We start from the raw sequence: 17,347 nt of genomic DNA, 5'->3' as shown, positions 1-17,347 counted from the left end.
AATTAGCAAAAGAGATAGATGGGTTCTCCTCCAATAAAATGATTAATTTAATATCATGTGATCTAATGGAACACGTATCAGATATTTGTTAAACTAATGATTAAGTGATTAAATTTACATCTTCCTATTAGCTTAACCTTTCAGGACAAATGGTAATTTAACATGGTATCAGAGCCAAAAGTCTTGGAATCGAACATTGACTCCATTAATTCACCCCAATTTAAATTAAATATTCCACATGTTGAGCCACACCTATTAAAAGGGAGATGTTAAACTAATGATTAAGTAATTAAATTTACCTCTTCCTATTAACTTAAGTTGTTGGGACAAGGTGTGATTTAACAATATTAAACTGAGAAGAACAAATACTACACTTGATCTTAGCCAAAAGACTGAGAAAGGTACACAAACAGAGCTCTAGTTATTATGGCCAATATTCCTTTTCGAAAAAAGTATTTTTATATACAATAACCACATTGCTACATGTATAGTTTAGTAGTAAATGTATGAATCCTTCTCTTAATCTTTTAATAGTTCAGGGTCCCTTCGGTTTGTTTGATTCACATTCCGATAAAAAAAAACAAAAAAAAAAAAACTTTATTTCTTAGAAGGATTTAATACTTTACCTATAATGAAAGATTTCAGGAAGAATAGACATGGTACTCACTATTTATATGTAAAAGATTCAACTTGAAATTTAGAAAGGAAAAAAAAAAATTGACTATAATTTTCTTTTTATTTTGAATTCGATCAATACTTCAAGGATTTATGGATCAAGAGTACAAGGATTTATGTCATTGCACGCAAAACACTACCTCAATTTTGTTGGCGTAGCCACTATGAACATCAAGCCCACAAGAAGTATCCCCACTATGTTGCACTCTATCGAAAGTTCAAAACAGTTGGATTAAATAATTATAATAATAGTCATGCACGATCAGGTGAATTTTGATCAGTCCACTGATAGCATAAATCATACTTGTTTCTCTTGGGGTCTAGAAAACATGCACTAGTAGTTCTAATCTTCCAAATGCAATTCACGCATACATTACTGTCTCTAGCGTAGTCGTAGATATTAAACCAATGGCTTTGATTTTTCCACATAAATCTACAAAAGAATAGTGTAATCCCCCAAAAGTTTGGTGTAAAGTTGATCTTGAAGAAGCCATTTGATTTCAATGTGTGGACACCAAGATCGTTGTTCTTCGATTTACAGCCAAGGGTAAGAGGGAAGCCATTGCCTAAATCATTAATGATTTTGACAGTTTTTGGGTGATGCTCCCCAATTCCGGCAACAATAGTAAACTCATTCAAAGACAACATAAGCCACATTACTAGCAACACTACAAGTCTACTGAATGAGATCATGTTTTTTTTTTTTTTTTGCAATCTACGCCGGGGGGCTTTATTAAAAAAAAAATGAGCGACTTTCAAATGGTCTCCAGGAGCTGTATATATAGTGGTGAATAATATTGGCTAAAGACCATAAAGTTTTTTTCTAGATGCCGTGGATCATGAAGAAAGCGCAATGACCGTTCAGGAAATAAATTGTAGAAAAGGAAAGCTTGGATAAACTTGTAATGAAATATTCTGGTAGCATATGGAAAAAGAAAACAAGTAGAAAAGGAAGTCAAAGACAAACAATAAAGGAGACGTGATTTCATATTATGTATTCCTTATTCCTTAAAAATCTCTTCTACAAAAGAAAAGGATTCAAGAAAATCTTCTTTTGTCACACAAATCACTTAGAGCACTTGCAGTAATTTCTTTTTGATTTTTTCTAAGTTTAAGGCACAAAATTGCATTTTACTTCTCTATCACAATAGCTTCCATCACCTTTCCCTATACCATTAAAATATTATTTCTTTACAAAATACAAGTTTCCTACCAACCCTCTCTTTTTTCACAAAATTCCAATACAATCTCAATTAAAGACAAAAATATGAAAGAGGAGAGGGGAAAGAGAAATGTTTATATTAAAATAATGTATTTTTGGTTCTCTACACATTGGAAAATACTGTAGCAACCCTTAAGAGTTGGTTTAAATGTAGGGAATTTGATGTGAGTAGTTTTTTGTGGTTTTCTTCAAATTTTTCCTAAACATAATGAAGGGAAGGACATATAATGACATATGGCCTCTGCTACAAGTGCACTAGCAGCAGTTTCCCAACCATTTTCCCTCAATTTAGGGAATAAAACTACTTTTTAATTCTCTATAAAAAAAAAAATACTTGACAATAGATTCCCTTATTTTTTCCTATCTAAATTAAATACTAATTATTTTGGATCATTGCAACCAATGAGAGAGGAGAGAGGTAGGAGAATTGTTGGGACACGTGAAGGAGAGATGAGAGAAAATGATTTGTTTATAATTTAATAAAGCATTGGTATCTACGGTGTTTCCCAATGCGTTGAGAAATACGGTAGATATCCTTTGGTGTAGGCTAAATATTGGGTTTTTGATGTGGGTGTGTTTTTGTGGTTTTTTTTTAATTTTCCCTAAGCATAGGGAAGGGAATGGCATATAGGGCATCTGTTGCTAGTGTTCTTAGTGAATGCCAATTGTTTACTTACAAAAGAAAAGGGGTATTAAGTTAGATTCTATTAACATTTGCTAATTTAATACGTATTCCAAACAAATATGCTCTTTTTGGCGTTTTTGTTTTAATTCATTTCTTCAGACAACTTTAATTATCGATTTCTTTTGGAGTTATGTGAAAACAACAAGAGTTTACGTATAATGACATTGAAGTTTATTTATATCAAATTGTTTCCGTCAAGTCCTGAGACCCGACCTGGCCTGGACCCGCCTGGGACTTCACCGGGACTTGCCCGAGACTTGCTCGGGACCTAGCTGGGACTCGACTGGGACCTGCCCGGGACCCAACCGAGACCTGCTCGGGACCCGCCCTAGACTTGACCACGACTTGCCCGGGACTTGACCGAAACCCGACAAGACCTGCTTGGGACCCCGTCGGGACCCGTCTGTGACTTGACCAGGACTCGCCCAAGACCCATCCGGGACCTGCCCAAAACTTAACCGAGACTTACCCAAGACCCACCTAGGACTTGTCAAAAAATATTTTCAGCAGAAAGCATTTTCCTTTCAAATGATTTTTTGGAAAACATTTTTCGGTATTCGGTATTTCGGTATTTATATCAAGTTGTTTCAGTTATAGCTCTAATATGTTTATATGGTCTGAGAATGTGAGTTTTGTACGTGGTTGCACAAAGAAATATGGCTTATTTAAAAGCCAGAGCGATACACCCCTTTTGGCCAGAACGGATGACTCGACCACCCCTCTCTCTCTCTCTCTCTCTCTCTCTCTCTATATATATATATATATATATATATATTCGCCATTTGAGTTCGTCGAAACACCCTCAATGGGCATAGGGGTGGTTCGGCCGCCCCCAAATATGCTCAGATGACTAGGGATGGTTTCGGCCACCTCCATTTGGGCATTTGGTGGGGGTTTGACCAATCCCCATTTTATATTTTTTTATCTAGTTTTTTGATATATTTTTAATTTTCTATTGTAAGTCACACGTGTCACAATATGAATCATGATTAGTGTTTATGTGGCTTATTAGGATCTTTTGTGTTATTTGTTTGAAAGTTATTCATTGTTCTAACTATATAATTTTATTTATCCATTGAATCTTTTTTTTTTTTTTTTTGACATGTCCGCATAAGAGTGGAGAGAGGGATTCAACTAGTGACCTCCGCTTCATTATGCGTGGTCTCAGCCGATTGAGTTACCTCTTAGTGACATTTATCCACTAAGTTCAGTAAATGTGAAACGGGTTTATTTAATTATATGTAGATATGATATGAGTATAATTAAAACCAAATCATTCATTTAAATACCATATATATGGCGTATAATTAGCTCAACTTAATCATTATGATACAATTAAATCTACAACCACATTTGTGATTCAAAATTAGGGAAAAAATGCAAAATTAGTTCTTGTGGTTTACCTAATTTACAACTAGTTCTATGTAATATAAAAATGAACTCAAATGTCCTTGAGTTATTCCAAAAATAAAAAATTAGTTCTTATAGTAAAATTTTGTCTACTAATTTAACAGATTCCGTTAGTCTGACACTAACTTAAATCGAACAAGTATCACAACTTTATTAGCTCTGACGTTTCACGCTATCAAAATCAGTTAAGTCAGTGAATGCAATTTGACTGTAAGGACTAAATTGTTTTTATAAAATACCTAAAGGAATTTTGAGTTCATTTTAATACCGCGGGGAGTTAATAGCAAATCAGGTAAACAACGAAGATTAATTTTGCATTTTTACCCAAAATTAATTAGAATAAACTACAAACAAAAAAGAAGAGTAAGATACAAATATAATTATTAAAAGAATATTTTGGATTTTATTTTTGTTTAAGAGCAGTCAAACCGTAGAAAAAGAGCAGCGATGAGAAAGAATAGTACAGCCGGGAGGGTGAACAAATTACAACTCCCTCCTCCACTCCCCATTTCTCCTTCCCCCTCATTTTTCGTGCCTCCACCATAGATCAATCAAGGTGCACGTGTCAATGGTCCTTGGGGTGCTTTCTAGCTGCGCATAGCTGGTCAGCGGTGGTGCATGGAACGCGTGAGGGTGTGTTGGGTTATTATTATTGTATTTTTGTTGTTTTTAAATAAGAATGTATTATTTCCAGATTTGCTTTTAGTAGTGATCTATGGGGTGAGGTTTTATTCGTTTTCTTAGGTTTTGTTTTCACGAATGCTTTAGCATAACGAAATAGGTTTCCAGTCGGTCTTTTGTTTTCTTATGGTTCTATTTCTAAGTGCAAGACATAGACTAATGACGGAGGAGTTATCAGGCATAAAGAAGAATTGTCACTATAGTGGAAGCAGCGAAGGGGATTGAGATTGATAAAGCACTAGTAGCGGAGATATAAACGTGATTCCATCGAAACTTTGAAACAATTGGATCAAATAATAATAATTTTCTACAATAATAATAATAATAATAATAATGACTTTCAATTGCTCTTTATTTCACAATTCACTTGATAAACTCTTCATTTTGAATGTCGTTGGCTTGTAATCATGCACGATCAGGTGAGTTTTGATCAGTCCACAAATAGCATAAATCGTACTCGTTTCTCTTGGGGTCTAGAAAACATGCACCAGTTGTTCTAATCTTCCAAGTGCAATTCACGCATTCATCACCTCTAGCGTAGTCGTAGATATTAAACCAATGGCTTTGATTTTTCCACGTAAATCTACAAAAGAATAGTGTAGTCCCCCAGAAGTTTGGTGTAAAGTTGAACTCAAAGATGCCATTTGGTTTCAGTGTGTGGACACCAAGATCGTCGTTCTTTGATTTACAGGCAAGGGTAAGAGGCAATCCATGGCCTAAATCATTAATGATTTTTACAGTTTTTGGGTGATGTTTCCCAATTCCTGCAACATTATTAAACTCAATCACAGACAATGTAAGCCACATTAGTAGAAACAATGCAAGTCTACTAAATGAGATCATGGTGTTTTTGTTTTTGGTAAACTACGCTGGCTTTATATATATAAAAAAAAAAATCGGTGTGACTTTCAAATGGTATCTAGGAACAGTATATACAGTGGTGAAAATTATTGGCGAAAGACCATAAATGAAAAAAAAAAAACCAAAAAACCAAAAAACTCTTTAACATATACTATTTGAAGGAAATATGAACAAATCACGTAGTGAATACCTAATTATTTACTACAAAAAGGGGATGTTAATTAAGTTAGGTTCTATTTACATTTGCTAATAGAACCTAACAAATATGCTCTTTTAAGCATTTTTTGTTTTAATTTGTTTTTTCAGACAGCTTTAATTAACTGTTTCATTTGGCATTATGTAAAAACAACACTAGTTTAGGTACGTAATGTCGTTCAAGTTTACTTATGTCAAATTGTTTCTGTTATAGCTCTAGTATATTATATGATCCGAGAAGGTGAGTGTTATGGTTATTGGTTCCACAAAGAAAATATGTCTTAGTTAAAAGCCAAAGGGATATATACACCCCCATTTGGCCAAAACGGATCACTCGAACTCCTCGATTTTTTTTCTTCTAAATTTACAAATTTTATTTTTTTACCATTTGAGTTGGCTGAACCACCCTCAATGGTCGTAAGGGTGGTTTAGTCGCCCTCTAATATGCTCAAATGGCCATGAGTGGTTTCGGCCACCCCATCTTATATTTTTATATTTAGTGTTTTGATATATTTTTAAAATTTTATTGTTATTTTCTATTGTAATTTAGACATGGCATAATATTTTTTGTGTTTATGTGGCCCACTAACAAATTAACCGAGACTCACCCAAGACCCACCTAGGACTTGTCAAAAAATATTTTCAGCAGAAAGCATTTTCCTGTAAATGATTTTTTGGAAAACATTTTTCGGTATTTGGGCATCAACGAAAAATCAGGCGGGTCCCCGACATCAGAAAATGTTTTCAGCAGAAAACATTTTCCTGAAAAATATTTTTCGGTATTTTGTGTGTACGCAGAATGATATTAAACACTAAATTATTGTTAGTTAATTTCTATATTTTAATTAAACATAATTTTTAGTTTTATTTTTCAAAATTATTTTATAGGTTAATATGATTGAATGAAAATATAAAAAAAATTAGTGATTTTCCGTGCGTGCGTCAAATGCCGAAAAATGTTTTAATCGTAAAACATTTTCCTATAAAATGACTTCCCTGAAAATGTTTTCCGTGCGCATGCCAAACGCCGTAATTTGTTTTCTTCGTAATTTCCTGTAAAGTGACATTCCTAAAACTATTTTACGATGGAAAATATTTTATGCTGAAACAAACAAAGCCTAAGTTAGATTCTATTTACATTTGCTAATTTAATACGTATTCCAAGCAAATATGCTCTTTTAAGCGTTTTTGTTTTAATTCGTTTTTTCAGACAACTTTAATTATCTGTTTCTTTTGATGTTACGCAAAAACAACATTAGTTTTGGTATATAATGACATTAAAGTTTATTTATATCAAATGGTTTCAGTTATAGCTATAATATGTTTATATGGTCTGAGAATGTGAGTTTTGTACGTGGTTGCACAAAGAAATGTGGCTTATTTAAAAGCCGGAGCGATTCACCCCTTTTGGCCAAAACAGATGACTCGACCACCCCTCTCTCTCTCTCTCTCTCTCTCTCTCTCTCTATATATATATATATATATATATATATATATATATATTCGCCATTTGAGTTGGCCGAAACACCCTCAATGGGCATAGGGGTGGTTCGGCTGCCCCCAAATATGCTCAGATGGCTAGAGATGGTTTCGGCCACCTCCATTTGGGCATTTGGTGGGGGTTTGGCCAATCCCCATTTTATATTTTTTTATCTAGTTTTTTGATATATTTTTAATTTTCTATTGTAAGTCAAACGTGTCACAATATAAATCATGATTGGTGTTTATGTGGCTAATTAGGATTTTTTGTTTTATTTGTTTGAAAGTTATTCAATGTTCTAACAATATAATTTTATTTATCCATTGAATCTTTTTTTTTGTTTTTTGTTTTTTGACATGTCCGCATAAGAGTGGGGAGAGGGATTCGAACTAGTGACCTCCGCTCCATTATGCGCGGTCTCAGCCAATTGAGTTACCTCTTAGTGACATTTATCAACTAAGTTAAGCAAATGTGAAACGGGTTTTGAAAAACTAATAAGACTCCAAATTAAACAATCATATGCGGAAATAAATCAACAATCAAGAAACACAAAGATTTGTTTACGAAGAGGAAACCATTTAGACAACGTTCTAAATGTAAAACCTCTCTGAGGCAGCCAAACCTAGGAAATCAACTAAATCAGTAGAATAACAAGAAATATATTAATGTCGAAGACTTACATAACCTATGCACTTGACATTCAAGTATACCAAACAAGCGACCCACTTATCTGCTACCGCAGTAGTTCTTCCAAAACATCTGGATTGTTCCTTCTATTTGATCTCTCTTCACCGGAACTCCGGTTGACTTCGATTTCTCCAGCTCCTTTCTTAGCCCAAAATATCATAAAACCTAATTAGAAATCGTAACTATACTTCTATGCATAGTTTCAAATATATAGACCATGGAGTCCTAGTCGAGCTAAAATACAAATTCAAATACTAACAACCTTATTTGCTACAAGGCGTCCAGACGGTTAGTAAGGACGAGAACTAGTTTCTACGTAGAAATTTCATGCAATGCACTAAACGTTCGAACGACATGAATGACCGTTCGGACGAAACTAGGTTAAAATCGCTAACTCTAGTTCTCTGGAGCGGCGCGTCTGGAAGGTGATGCAGACGAGACTTCAGACGTAGCTCTCGGGTTTCTTGCATATCAATCTCGTCCGGACGATGGTGCTGACGAGACTTTAGACGAAGCTCTCGGGTTTCTTGCATAGCAATCTCGTCCGGGCGATGGTGCAGACGAGACTTCAGACGAAGCTCTCGGGTTTCTTGCATAGCGATCTCGTCCGAACGGTGTTGCAGACGGGGCTTCAGACGAAACTTTCTGGAAAGATTTCATTCTTCTCGTTCGGACGTAGTGCAAACGAGCCTTCAAACGAGACCCTGTGTGATTCACCTATTTAGCTTATTTTTTTGCTACGTTGCACACTGCACATTCAAACAAGCTAATTAAAAATAAATATTTTGTTCACACGAATCCAGCCAATTCAACAACTCTTGAACTAACAAACTCCCCCTTTGGCTATTCGTTGACAAAATATTAAATCAATTTGCTAGACAAACTTTAATTAAGATTTGTAACATAGTTTATCATGTATGTGAAAATTGAAACCGTAAGAGCTGTAAAATAAGTTGAAGTTCTAAAACACAAACAAAAACTTCATTTCACTCCCCCTTTTTGTCACGAAAAACAAAAGGACTAATCTTTAGCAGGTGGATCACTCGGAAATTGCTCCTCAACAAGATCACCTGCAACTGTGTTGGCGGCTGCAGAGGCTCCTATGAACTTGTTCTTCAAATCATGAACATAGGTCTGCAATTGAGAGAAGATGGAAGAAAATCCTGCCATTTGAGATGCCATTGCATTTAGCTTTGTCATTACATCGTCGAGAGACACAGGGACAGACGGAGTAGCGGATGCCAAGGGTCCAGCAGTGGCTACAGGAACAGCAGTGTCGTCATCAAAATCCACAGTACCTCGCAATCGCATCTGACCTTTGGATCGACTGACGGTGGCTTTGCAAAAAGGACCAAGATGCTTGATGGTTGGTTCAGAGTCAGGGATTTGAATAAATTTAGCAATGATGCGCGATATCAGACTTCCAAATGGCAATGAAACTGAACTCTCAATGAACATAGCCTTCATGAGTCGAATAGCATGGGATGCGAAATCAATCTTGACATCCGTGAGAAGTGCAAAGAGGAAGCTCCCTCGTGCCACACCAAGATCCGAATGATGATCGATTGGAAACACGTTGTTCATGACAATTCTAGCTAATAATTTCACATGATGAGAGAGATGTCCAAGAGGAATCACATTCATATTGTCGCGCGAAAAATTGTATGAGTCTGGTGGAATGAATAGTTTTGACATGGCAGATTTGGAAGGAAAATCATCTTGCGAAAATGGAAAACTAGAATCTTCAATGAGTGGAATGCCTGTGACTTCTGCTATTACTTCACGGGTGACGACAATGTGTACACCCCGAAGAAATGTGACAATCTGGAGAGATTCTTCGGTGGCTGGCTGAATTTCCATGTTGGCATAGAATTCCCGAACCAGATTTATAAATGGATGAACAGGGGTTGATATGAAGTAGTGCCATTGCCGCTGAGTGAAAATCTAAGAGATGATATTGAATGGCTCCTCCTGAAGATTAGATAGATTTACCGGTCTTTTTGAAATAATAGTGCGGTCATGAAATCGATCCTGAAAAGCTTTCTTGGCTAACTTGTTCCGAAAGCGAAAGCCAATATCAGGTCTTGAAATATGGATGGGAGCAGCATCCTCCATTGTCTTTCTCTTTTGGGCCTTGTTCTTTGTGCGGATGGGTAATTTTCGTGGAGATGGAGATCCACTCGCCATAGCCTATACACATGAACCCATATTGCATAATACCAACACAAATAATCGAACATGGAGTGTATGAACTTTCAACATGCATAAACATATCAAATGTTGGGAAATGAATAAGCAAGACATGTTTTGAACCAAAATCAATGCCATTCAGACAATTTGTCAAACACTCGGTGGGCAAGGAAAAATTTTGATGTACAAATGTGGCTCCCAAGTGAATACCCATCCTAAATACATTTGACTGGAACTCAATTTCCAGTGCTGCCAATCTTAGGACACTACTTAACATAGAAATAAGCACACAATGTAAACCCTAATTTCGGAAGTTTGATGAAAGAAAAGAAAGAAACAAATGACTGGAATTACCTATGCCAAGTAATGCAAACAGGAGCAGATGAAACTATATTTGGGAGTTTTGGGGTGGAGAGAGATCCACACAAATGCAATGGAGAAGCGTAGAGAAGAGAGAAAATGGTGAAAGCAAACACCAAATATTCAAAGTGAGATAGACAGACCAGTTCGCGGGGTTTTAAAAAAATGTGTCTGTCACGATCTCGACCGGACGAGCTCATTTAGCGTTCGGATGAGGCTTATGAACTTGCAGTTTCAATACTGACCAAATTACACTCTTTCTCCCCCTAAATGCCAAACCTGGGACACAGTGCATAGAGCATTTGTGACAAAATAGCATGTAATGTACATGATTTCATTTTAAAAAAATGGAATCACTTGTGCATTGAGACACCATTTGAGCAGACACATACACGATTCAAGACTTTATGAACATTAGCTAGCCAATGGGACAAATATACTCATGCTGAAAAGTGAAGTGTGTGAGAGTCCAGTCAAATTTTAAAATAGATGAAAAAACTTTAAAAAAAAACTTTGCATGTAATGACGGAAACAAAAACTCGGTTAAAGGCAAGCCTTATAATGCTAGGGCCTAGAATCCCTCATCCAATACATCATTTTATAGAGCACGCATTAGGTTATTACAAATCCTTTAGCAACCGTATTTTTCCGTAATGATTTGGTCACTGACTTTTTCTATAGGGATTCTTTTAACAGAAATGACATAGAACCTTGAAGTTCAAAATTGCTCTTTTAGAGCTATGCCATATAGCTTTGTGCACAACAATGCAGGAGTTTTTAGGATATAGGTTCAACTAGTGAATTGGTCAATTTTAACCGAGTCTTTGAACCATACATCGCCTATAATGTGACCTTTAACCCTTTTTCATAGTCTTTAAAATGTAGACAGACTCTAAATTGTGCATGATCAGCATAAACCAAATCCTACATGAAAAGCTACACAATCATTCATCAAGTTCATGCAATAAATAAAAGCTCAAAGAGTGCCTTATGCCAAATAGACCCATTTGCAAATGACTGGACATGACTTCACATGAGATTTTGAAATGTTATGGTCATAAACACATAGAACCAGTACAAAGCATTCAAGGAAAAAAATGAGGAAAAGGGAAAAAAAAAAAAAAAACTGAAAAAAAATGGACAGAATTTTCTATTTCCTTTTTTTTTTTTCATTAAATTGACAAATAAAGCAGCAAATTAAAACAAAACGAAGAAGGGGAGAAAAAAAATTAACAGAAGTAACTTTGGCACTAGGAAAAAAATTTTCAACATAAAAACTATCCTAGATATGCAAAGTTATAGATTACGCCATACCACATATACCAATTGCATTCCTGAGATACTCAAACCTAGATGCATCTAAAGGTTTGGTAAATAGATTAGCCAATTAGTTTTCAGTAAACACATAAGCAAGAGATACCACCTGATTTTCTACCAAGTCACGGATAAAATGATGACGAATGTCTATGTGCTTGGTCCGAGAGTGTTGAACTGGATTCTTCGATATGTTGATGGCACTTGTATTGTCACAGCAGATACTCATCATTGCTTGAGTAAATCCATAATCGGCTAGGAGTTGTTTCATCTAGATCAACTGTGTGTAGCAGCTCCCTGCAGCTATGTATTCTGCCTCGGCAGTGGATAAAGCAATTGAATTTTGTTTTTTGCTCATCCATGACACCATATTCGTGCCGACATAAAAGCATCTACCAAAGGTGCTTTTTCGATCATCTGCATTTCCAGCCCAATTTGCGTCGTAGTAACCTGCAAGTTCTAGATTTGTATCTCTAGAAAAACAAACACCAAAGTTAGCAGTTGCATTTACATATCGGAGTATACGTTTGACTGCTGTCATGTGAGATTCCTTTGGGTTGGCTTGAAATCTTGCACATACCCCTACACTGAATGATAGATCGGGTCTGCTGGCTGTGAGATAGAGAAAGCTTCCAATCATGCTTCGATACATTGTTTGATCAACGGATTTTCTAGACAAGTCAGTACTTAGCTTTACACTTGTACTCATAGGAGTGCGAGCATGACTTTTGCCGTCCATGCCAAATCTTTTGACCAGATCTTTAGCAAACTTGGTTTGTGAGACATAAATACCTTTGCTGGATTGCTTAATCTAAAACCCCAAAAAGTAAGTCAACTCCCCAATCAAACTCATTCCAAATTCTATCTTCACTTCCTCAGACAAAGTGTGTGCCTGAGCGTCAATCTTGGCACCGAAAATGATGTCGTCAACATAGATCTACGCAATTAGCTTGTGCTCACCTTTTCTCCGGATGAATAAGGTCCGATCAACCTGTCCTCGGATGAAACCTTGATTGCGAAGATATGTAGTGAGCCGTTCATACCATGCTCGCAGGGCTTGCTTGAGTTTATAGACATGATGAGGAAATTGATGATCTTGAAAGCCTTTAGGTTGCTTTACATATATTTCTTCCTGGAGAATTCCGTTCAAAAATGCACTTTTGACATCCATCTGATACAATTTAATCTTGAGAAGATATGAAATACTTAGCAGAATTCTAATGGATTCCAACCTTGCAACAGGAGCAAAGGTTTCATCAAAATCAACTCCTTCAACTTGAGTATATCCCTGAGCTACTAGTCGAGCCTTATTGCGCACCACAGTACCATGCTCATCAGATTTATTCTTGAAAATCCATTTTTGTGCCAATGACATTGTGATCTGTTGGCCTTGGTACCAGAATCCATACATCATTTCAGGTGAATTGGTTCAGCTCGTCATGCATGGCAGTTACCCAGCTTTCATCTTCAAGTGCTTCAATAACTTTCTTGGGTTCCAGTTGAGATAAATAGCGGGAATATGACATTTGATTAACTACCCTATTTCTCAGTCGTCTACCTTCATTAACAGTGCCCAACAAATTTTCTGGAGGATGATTGAGCTTAACCCGAGAGGAAGGTTCTTTGGTTATGATATCCGGATGTGGGGACTGAGGTGTTTCTCTGACTTCTTCAGCTTGAGATGTTTCTTTGACTTCTTCAACTTGAGGTGAGTGCCCAATATCTTCAGAGGTATATGATCCAGTGGTGTCATTAATATCAGGAATGTCTTTAGAGATGCCATTTCCTTGATTATTAACTTCAGCTTGCTCCCCCTCAGTTTGATCAGTGATCGATTCATCATCAATTACAACATTAATCGATTCCATAACCACTTTTGTCCTGGTATTGTATACTCGACTAGCTCGACTAGTGGTGGAGTATCCAAGAAAAATCCCTACATCACTCTTGGCTTCAAACTTCCCCAGGCTTTCTCTATCACGGAGAATATAGCACTTGCTCCCAAACACTCGGAAGTACTTCACTGTTGGCTTCTTCCCTCTCCAAAGTTCATATGGAGTTTTGTCTGTTGTGGGGAGGAGAAACACACGATTTATGATATGACATGCTGTGTGAACTGCTTCTCCCCATAAATGTTGAGCTAATTGTTTAGAGTGGATCATGACCAGAGCCATTTCTTGAATCACTCTATTTTTTCGCTCAACGACCCCATTCTGTTGTGGAGTAATAGAAGAAGAAAACTCCTGTTTAATTCCAAAATTTTTGCAGAATTCTTCAAAACTGGAATTTTTAAACTCTCTGCCATGATAGCTTCTAATTCTCTGTATAGAGCAGTCTTGTTCAACTTGTATCCTTTTAAACAACATAGTGGCTTGATCAAATGCTTCTGATTTCTCTCTAAGTAAACTGATCCAGGTGTGCCGTGAGTAATCATCCACAATCACTAGAATGTATTTCTTTCCTCCCAAGCTGGCTGTCCGTGTCGGACCCATAAGATCCATGTGAAGAAGCACCAAGTTTCTGGATGTACAAATACCCGAGGTTTTCTTATATGGATTTCTTGTTTGCTTACCTAGCTAACATGGTCCACATTTTCCTTTCTCCAGATAGTTGATTTTGGGTAAATGATTAATAGCTTCTTTCTTAGCTATCTTAACTAGATCATGATAATTCAAATGTCCCAACCGTTGATGCCACAATTCTCCAATGTCTAGAGAAACTTTTTGACATTTAGTCTGCATGGTTGGAGAGATACCATAGCAATTATCAGATGTCCGATCTCCTCCCATTAACCATTTTCCTTGAGCATCGAATATGCTACATTCTTTCTTTGAGAATTGTACTACAAGATCATTATCACAAAATTGACTGATACTCAGAAGATTTGCTTTGAGCCCTTCCACATATAGCACGTCTTGAGGAGAAGCTACACCAGGAACTTCCACAATCCCTTGACCTATTACCTTAGACTTACTGCCATCCCCATAGGTAATGTTTCCATTTCTGCCTTTTTTGAGCTCCTTAAAAAATATCTTGTCACCTGTCATATGTCGAGAACATGCACTATCCAAATACCACAAACATGAATTAAGCACACTTAAGGCAGTATGAACAACTAGACGTAGATTATCTTTCTTTTTAACTTAAACTTGATTTTTCTGAACTTTATCAGTTGTGAGAGGAAAATTTTTCAAATCAGAACAATTAGACAGAGTAGATAATTTTTCACTAATAAGTTTTACTTGAGCAGTTAACACCAGCAATTGTCTGCCAATCCCAGGTTCATCTTTCTTGGGACCATTTTATGTGGACCATGGTTGTCTTGCTCTAAGCTGAAAACAGTTTGGACGAGTATGTCCAATGATTCCACAGTAATGACAGGTGGGAATGAACTCAGATTCAGACACTTTCTTTTGAGGAATTTTGAACTGAACTTTTCTCTGCCTATCCAGAGACACATCTTTAGGTAAACACCCAGACTTAGTATCAACTTCTTTCATCTTGGGTTTAACAAACATAATTTTTGAAGTAGAAGCAGCATTTGATTTCGAACGTACAAACTTCTCAAAACCTAATCCAGACCTATCATTTGAAGATTTTTGATCATGTAACATCTTATCAAGTTTAACACTTGAAAATTTGTTAAGGTGACTTTTTGACTCATTCAACTCTTTTTCTAGGAACCTAATTTTTTCAATTAAGTTTTCATTCTCTGTCTCTTCACATTCTTTTTATTCAGCTGACTCAGATTATTAAACTCCTGAAACATTTGATTATAAGCAGTTTGTAGATCATACTCATTATCAGATTCACATTCAGAAACATCTTGCACACCTGAGGTATATGACTGATTACCATATGAAGCAGTAAAGGCTAAGTAGTTAACATTTTCTTCTTCATCTTCTTCAGAGTCATCATTATCTGACTCATCACTTTGAGTCACATTAAATGCCTTACCTTTTAACTTTTTCAAATTCCCACAATCAGCACGGATATGACCAATACCTCCACACTCATGACACTTACGACCACGAGGAACTTTGTCTTTCTGATCAAAGACATTTCTGTCTTGGGAGTTTTCTCTACCTTCATGTCTAGCATTCACAGGTTTTTTATGATCCTTACCTTTAAAATTCTCAGATCTAGGTTTGACAAATTTTCGAAACTTCCTAACAATCAAGGCAATTTTTTCATCATCTCCTGAATCCTTACTGGATGAATCTCTAGATTTTTCTTTAGGAGTTTTGATCTTAAGAGCAACATTTTTTGAGGTTTTTGACTGGGTTAACAAAAGCTCAAAGGTTTGCAGTGAACCTACAAGTTCCTCTACTCTCATTTTTTCTAGATCTTTACTCTGTTGTATGGCAGCAATCTGGGGAATAAACTTAGCAGGTAGAGATCTCATAATTTTCTTGATTATTTTAGCATCAGATATTTTCTTCCCTAAATTTATAGTATTGTTTCTAATGACGCTAAGCTTAGAATAAAATTCATCAAATGTCTCATCCTCTTCCATCCTAATCTCTTCAAATTTTGAAACCAACATCTGAAGTTTTGAAGCTTTAACAACTTGAGTTCCTTCATGAGTAATTTCCAATGTTTCCCATGCTTCTTTAGCTATCACACATCGAGAAATTCTTGAGAATTCTTCCATGGAGATAGATGTGAATATGGAATTTAAAGCTTTGCCATTTGCAGAAGAGTCACTCTTTTCATTCGTAGTCCATTCAACAATTGCTTTAACCAGAGGAGTCCATCAAGTTTCAACACTATGCCAAACATCTACGGATTTGAGATATGCTCTCATACGGATTTTCCAAAAAGAATAATTTGATCTGTCAAAAACGGGAAGAGAATTTGGTGCAATAGTATGAGACATTTTATGAAGAGTCTAGGATCACACTTAGGAAATAAATCCAAACAAGTGAACCCGCTCTGATACCAATTGAAAAACTAATAAGACTCCAAATTAAACAATCATGTGCGGAAATAAATCAACAATCAAGAAACACAAAGATTTGTTTACCAAGAGGAAACCATTTAGACAACGTTCTAAATGTAAAACCTCTCCGGGGCAGCCAAACCCAGGAAATCAACTAAATCAGTAGAATAACAAGAAATATCTTAATGTCGAAGACTTACATAACCTATGCATTTGACATTCAAGTATACTAGACAAGTGACCCACTTATCTGCTACGGCAGTAGTTCTTCCAGAACATCTGGATTGTTCCTTCTACATGATCTCTCTTCACCGGAACTCCGGTTGACTTCGATTTCTCCAGCTCCTTTCTTAGCCCAAAATATCTTAAAACCTAATTAGAAATCATAACTATACTTCTATGCATAGTTTCAAATATATAGACCATGGACTCCTAGTCCAGCTAAAATACAAATTCAAATACTAACAACCTTATATGCTACAAGGCGTCCGAACGAGAACTAGTTTCTACATAGAAATTTCATGCAATGCACTAGACGTCCGAACGACATGAATGACCGTTCGGACGAAACTAGGTTAAAATCGCTAACTCTAGTTCTCTGGAGCGGTGCGTCCGGACGGTGATGCAGACGAGACTTCAGACGTA

At 36.3% G+C, this 17,347-nt stretch overlaps 1 protein-coding gene and 1 pseudogene across 1 annotated transcript; both read right to left on the bottom strand.

The window, feature by feature from the left end:
* Positions 1 to 289: 289 nt before the first annotated feature.
* On the bottom strand, positions 290 to 405 carry LOC148585824 (U2 spliceosomal RNA; annotated as a pseudogene).
* A 13,931-nt stretch (positions 406 to 14,336) lies between these two features.
* On the bottom strand, positions 14,337 to 16,165 carry LOC148585823 (uncharacterized). The gene is made up of 3 exons (XM_088516774.1): positions 15,766 to 16,165; positions 15,505 to 15,681; positions 14,337 to 14,800 (listed from the first exon to the last, which is right to left on the bottom strand). Exons 1-3 carry the CDS (start codon positions 16,163 to 16,165, stop codon positions 14,337 to 14,339), a joined length of 1,041 nt encoding a protein of 346 aa, XP_088372900.1.
* Between the last annotated feature and the right edge of the window lie 1,182 nt (positions 16,166 to 17,347).

Source organism: Corylus avellana, chromosome 5, assembly GCF_965113065.1.
Source record: "Corylus avellana chromosome 5, dhCorAvel1.hap1.2, whole genome shotgun sequence".
Taxonomy (NCBI): domain Eukaryota; kingdom Viridiplantae; phylum Streptophyta; class Magnoliopsida; order Fagales; family Betulaceae; genus Corylus; species Corylus avellana.
Note: the sequence above shows the minus strand (reverse complement) of the source record. Positions and strands in the feature narration are given on the sequence as shown.

What these genes read in the sequence shown, in the direction of transcription:
- LOC148585823 (XM_088516774.1), bottom strand. Translation starts at nt 16,165, where the DNA reads ATGAGATCTCTACCTGCTAAGTTTATTCCCCAGATTGCTGCCATACAA. An exon ending in TAAGTGTCATGAGTGTGGAG is followed by an intron (nt 15,682 to 15,765) that starts GTATTGGTCATA and finishes GTGATGAGTCAG; the next exon opens with ATAATGATGACTCTGAAGAA. An exon ending in TCAGGAGTTTAATAATCTGA is followed by an intron (nt 14,801 to 15,504) that starts GTCAGCTGAATA and finishes GACATATGACAG; the next exon opens with GTGACAAGATATTTTTTAAG.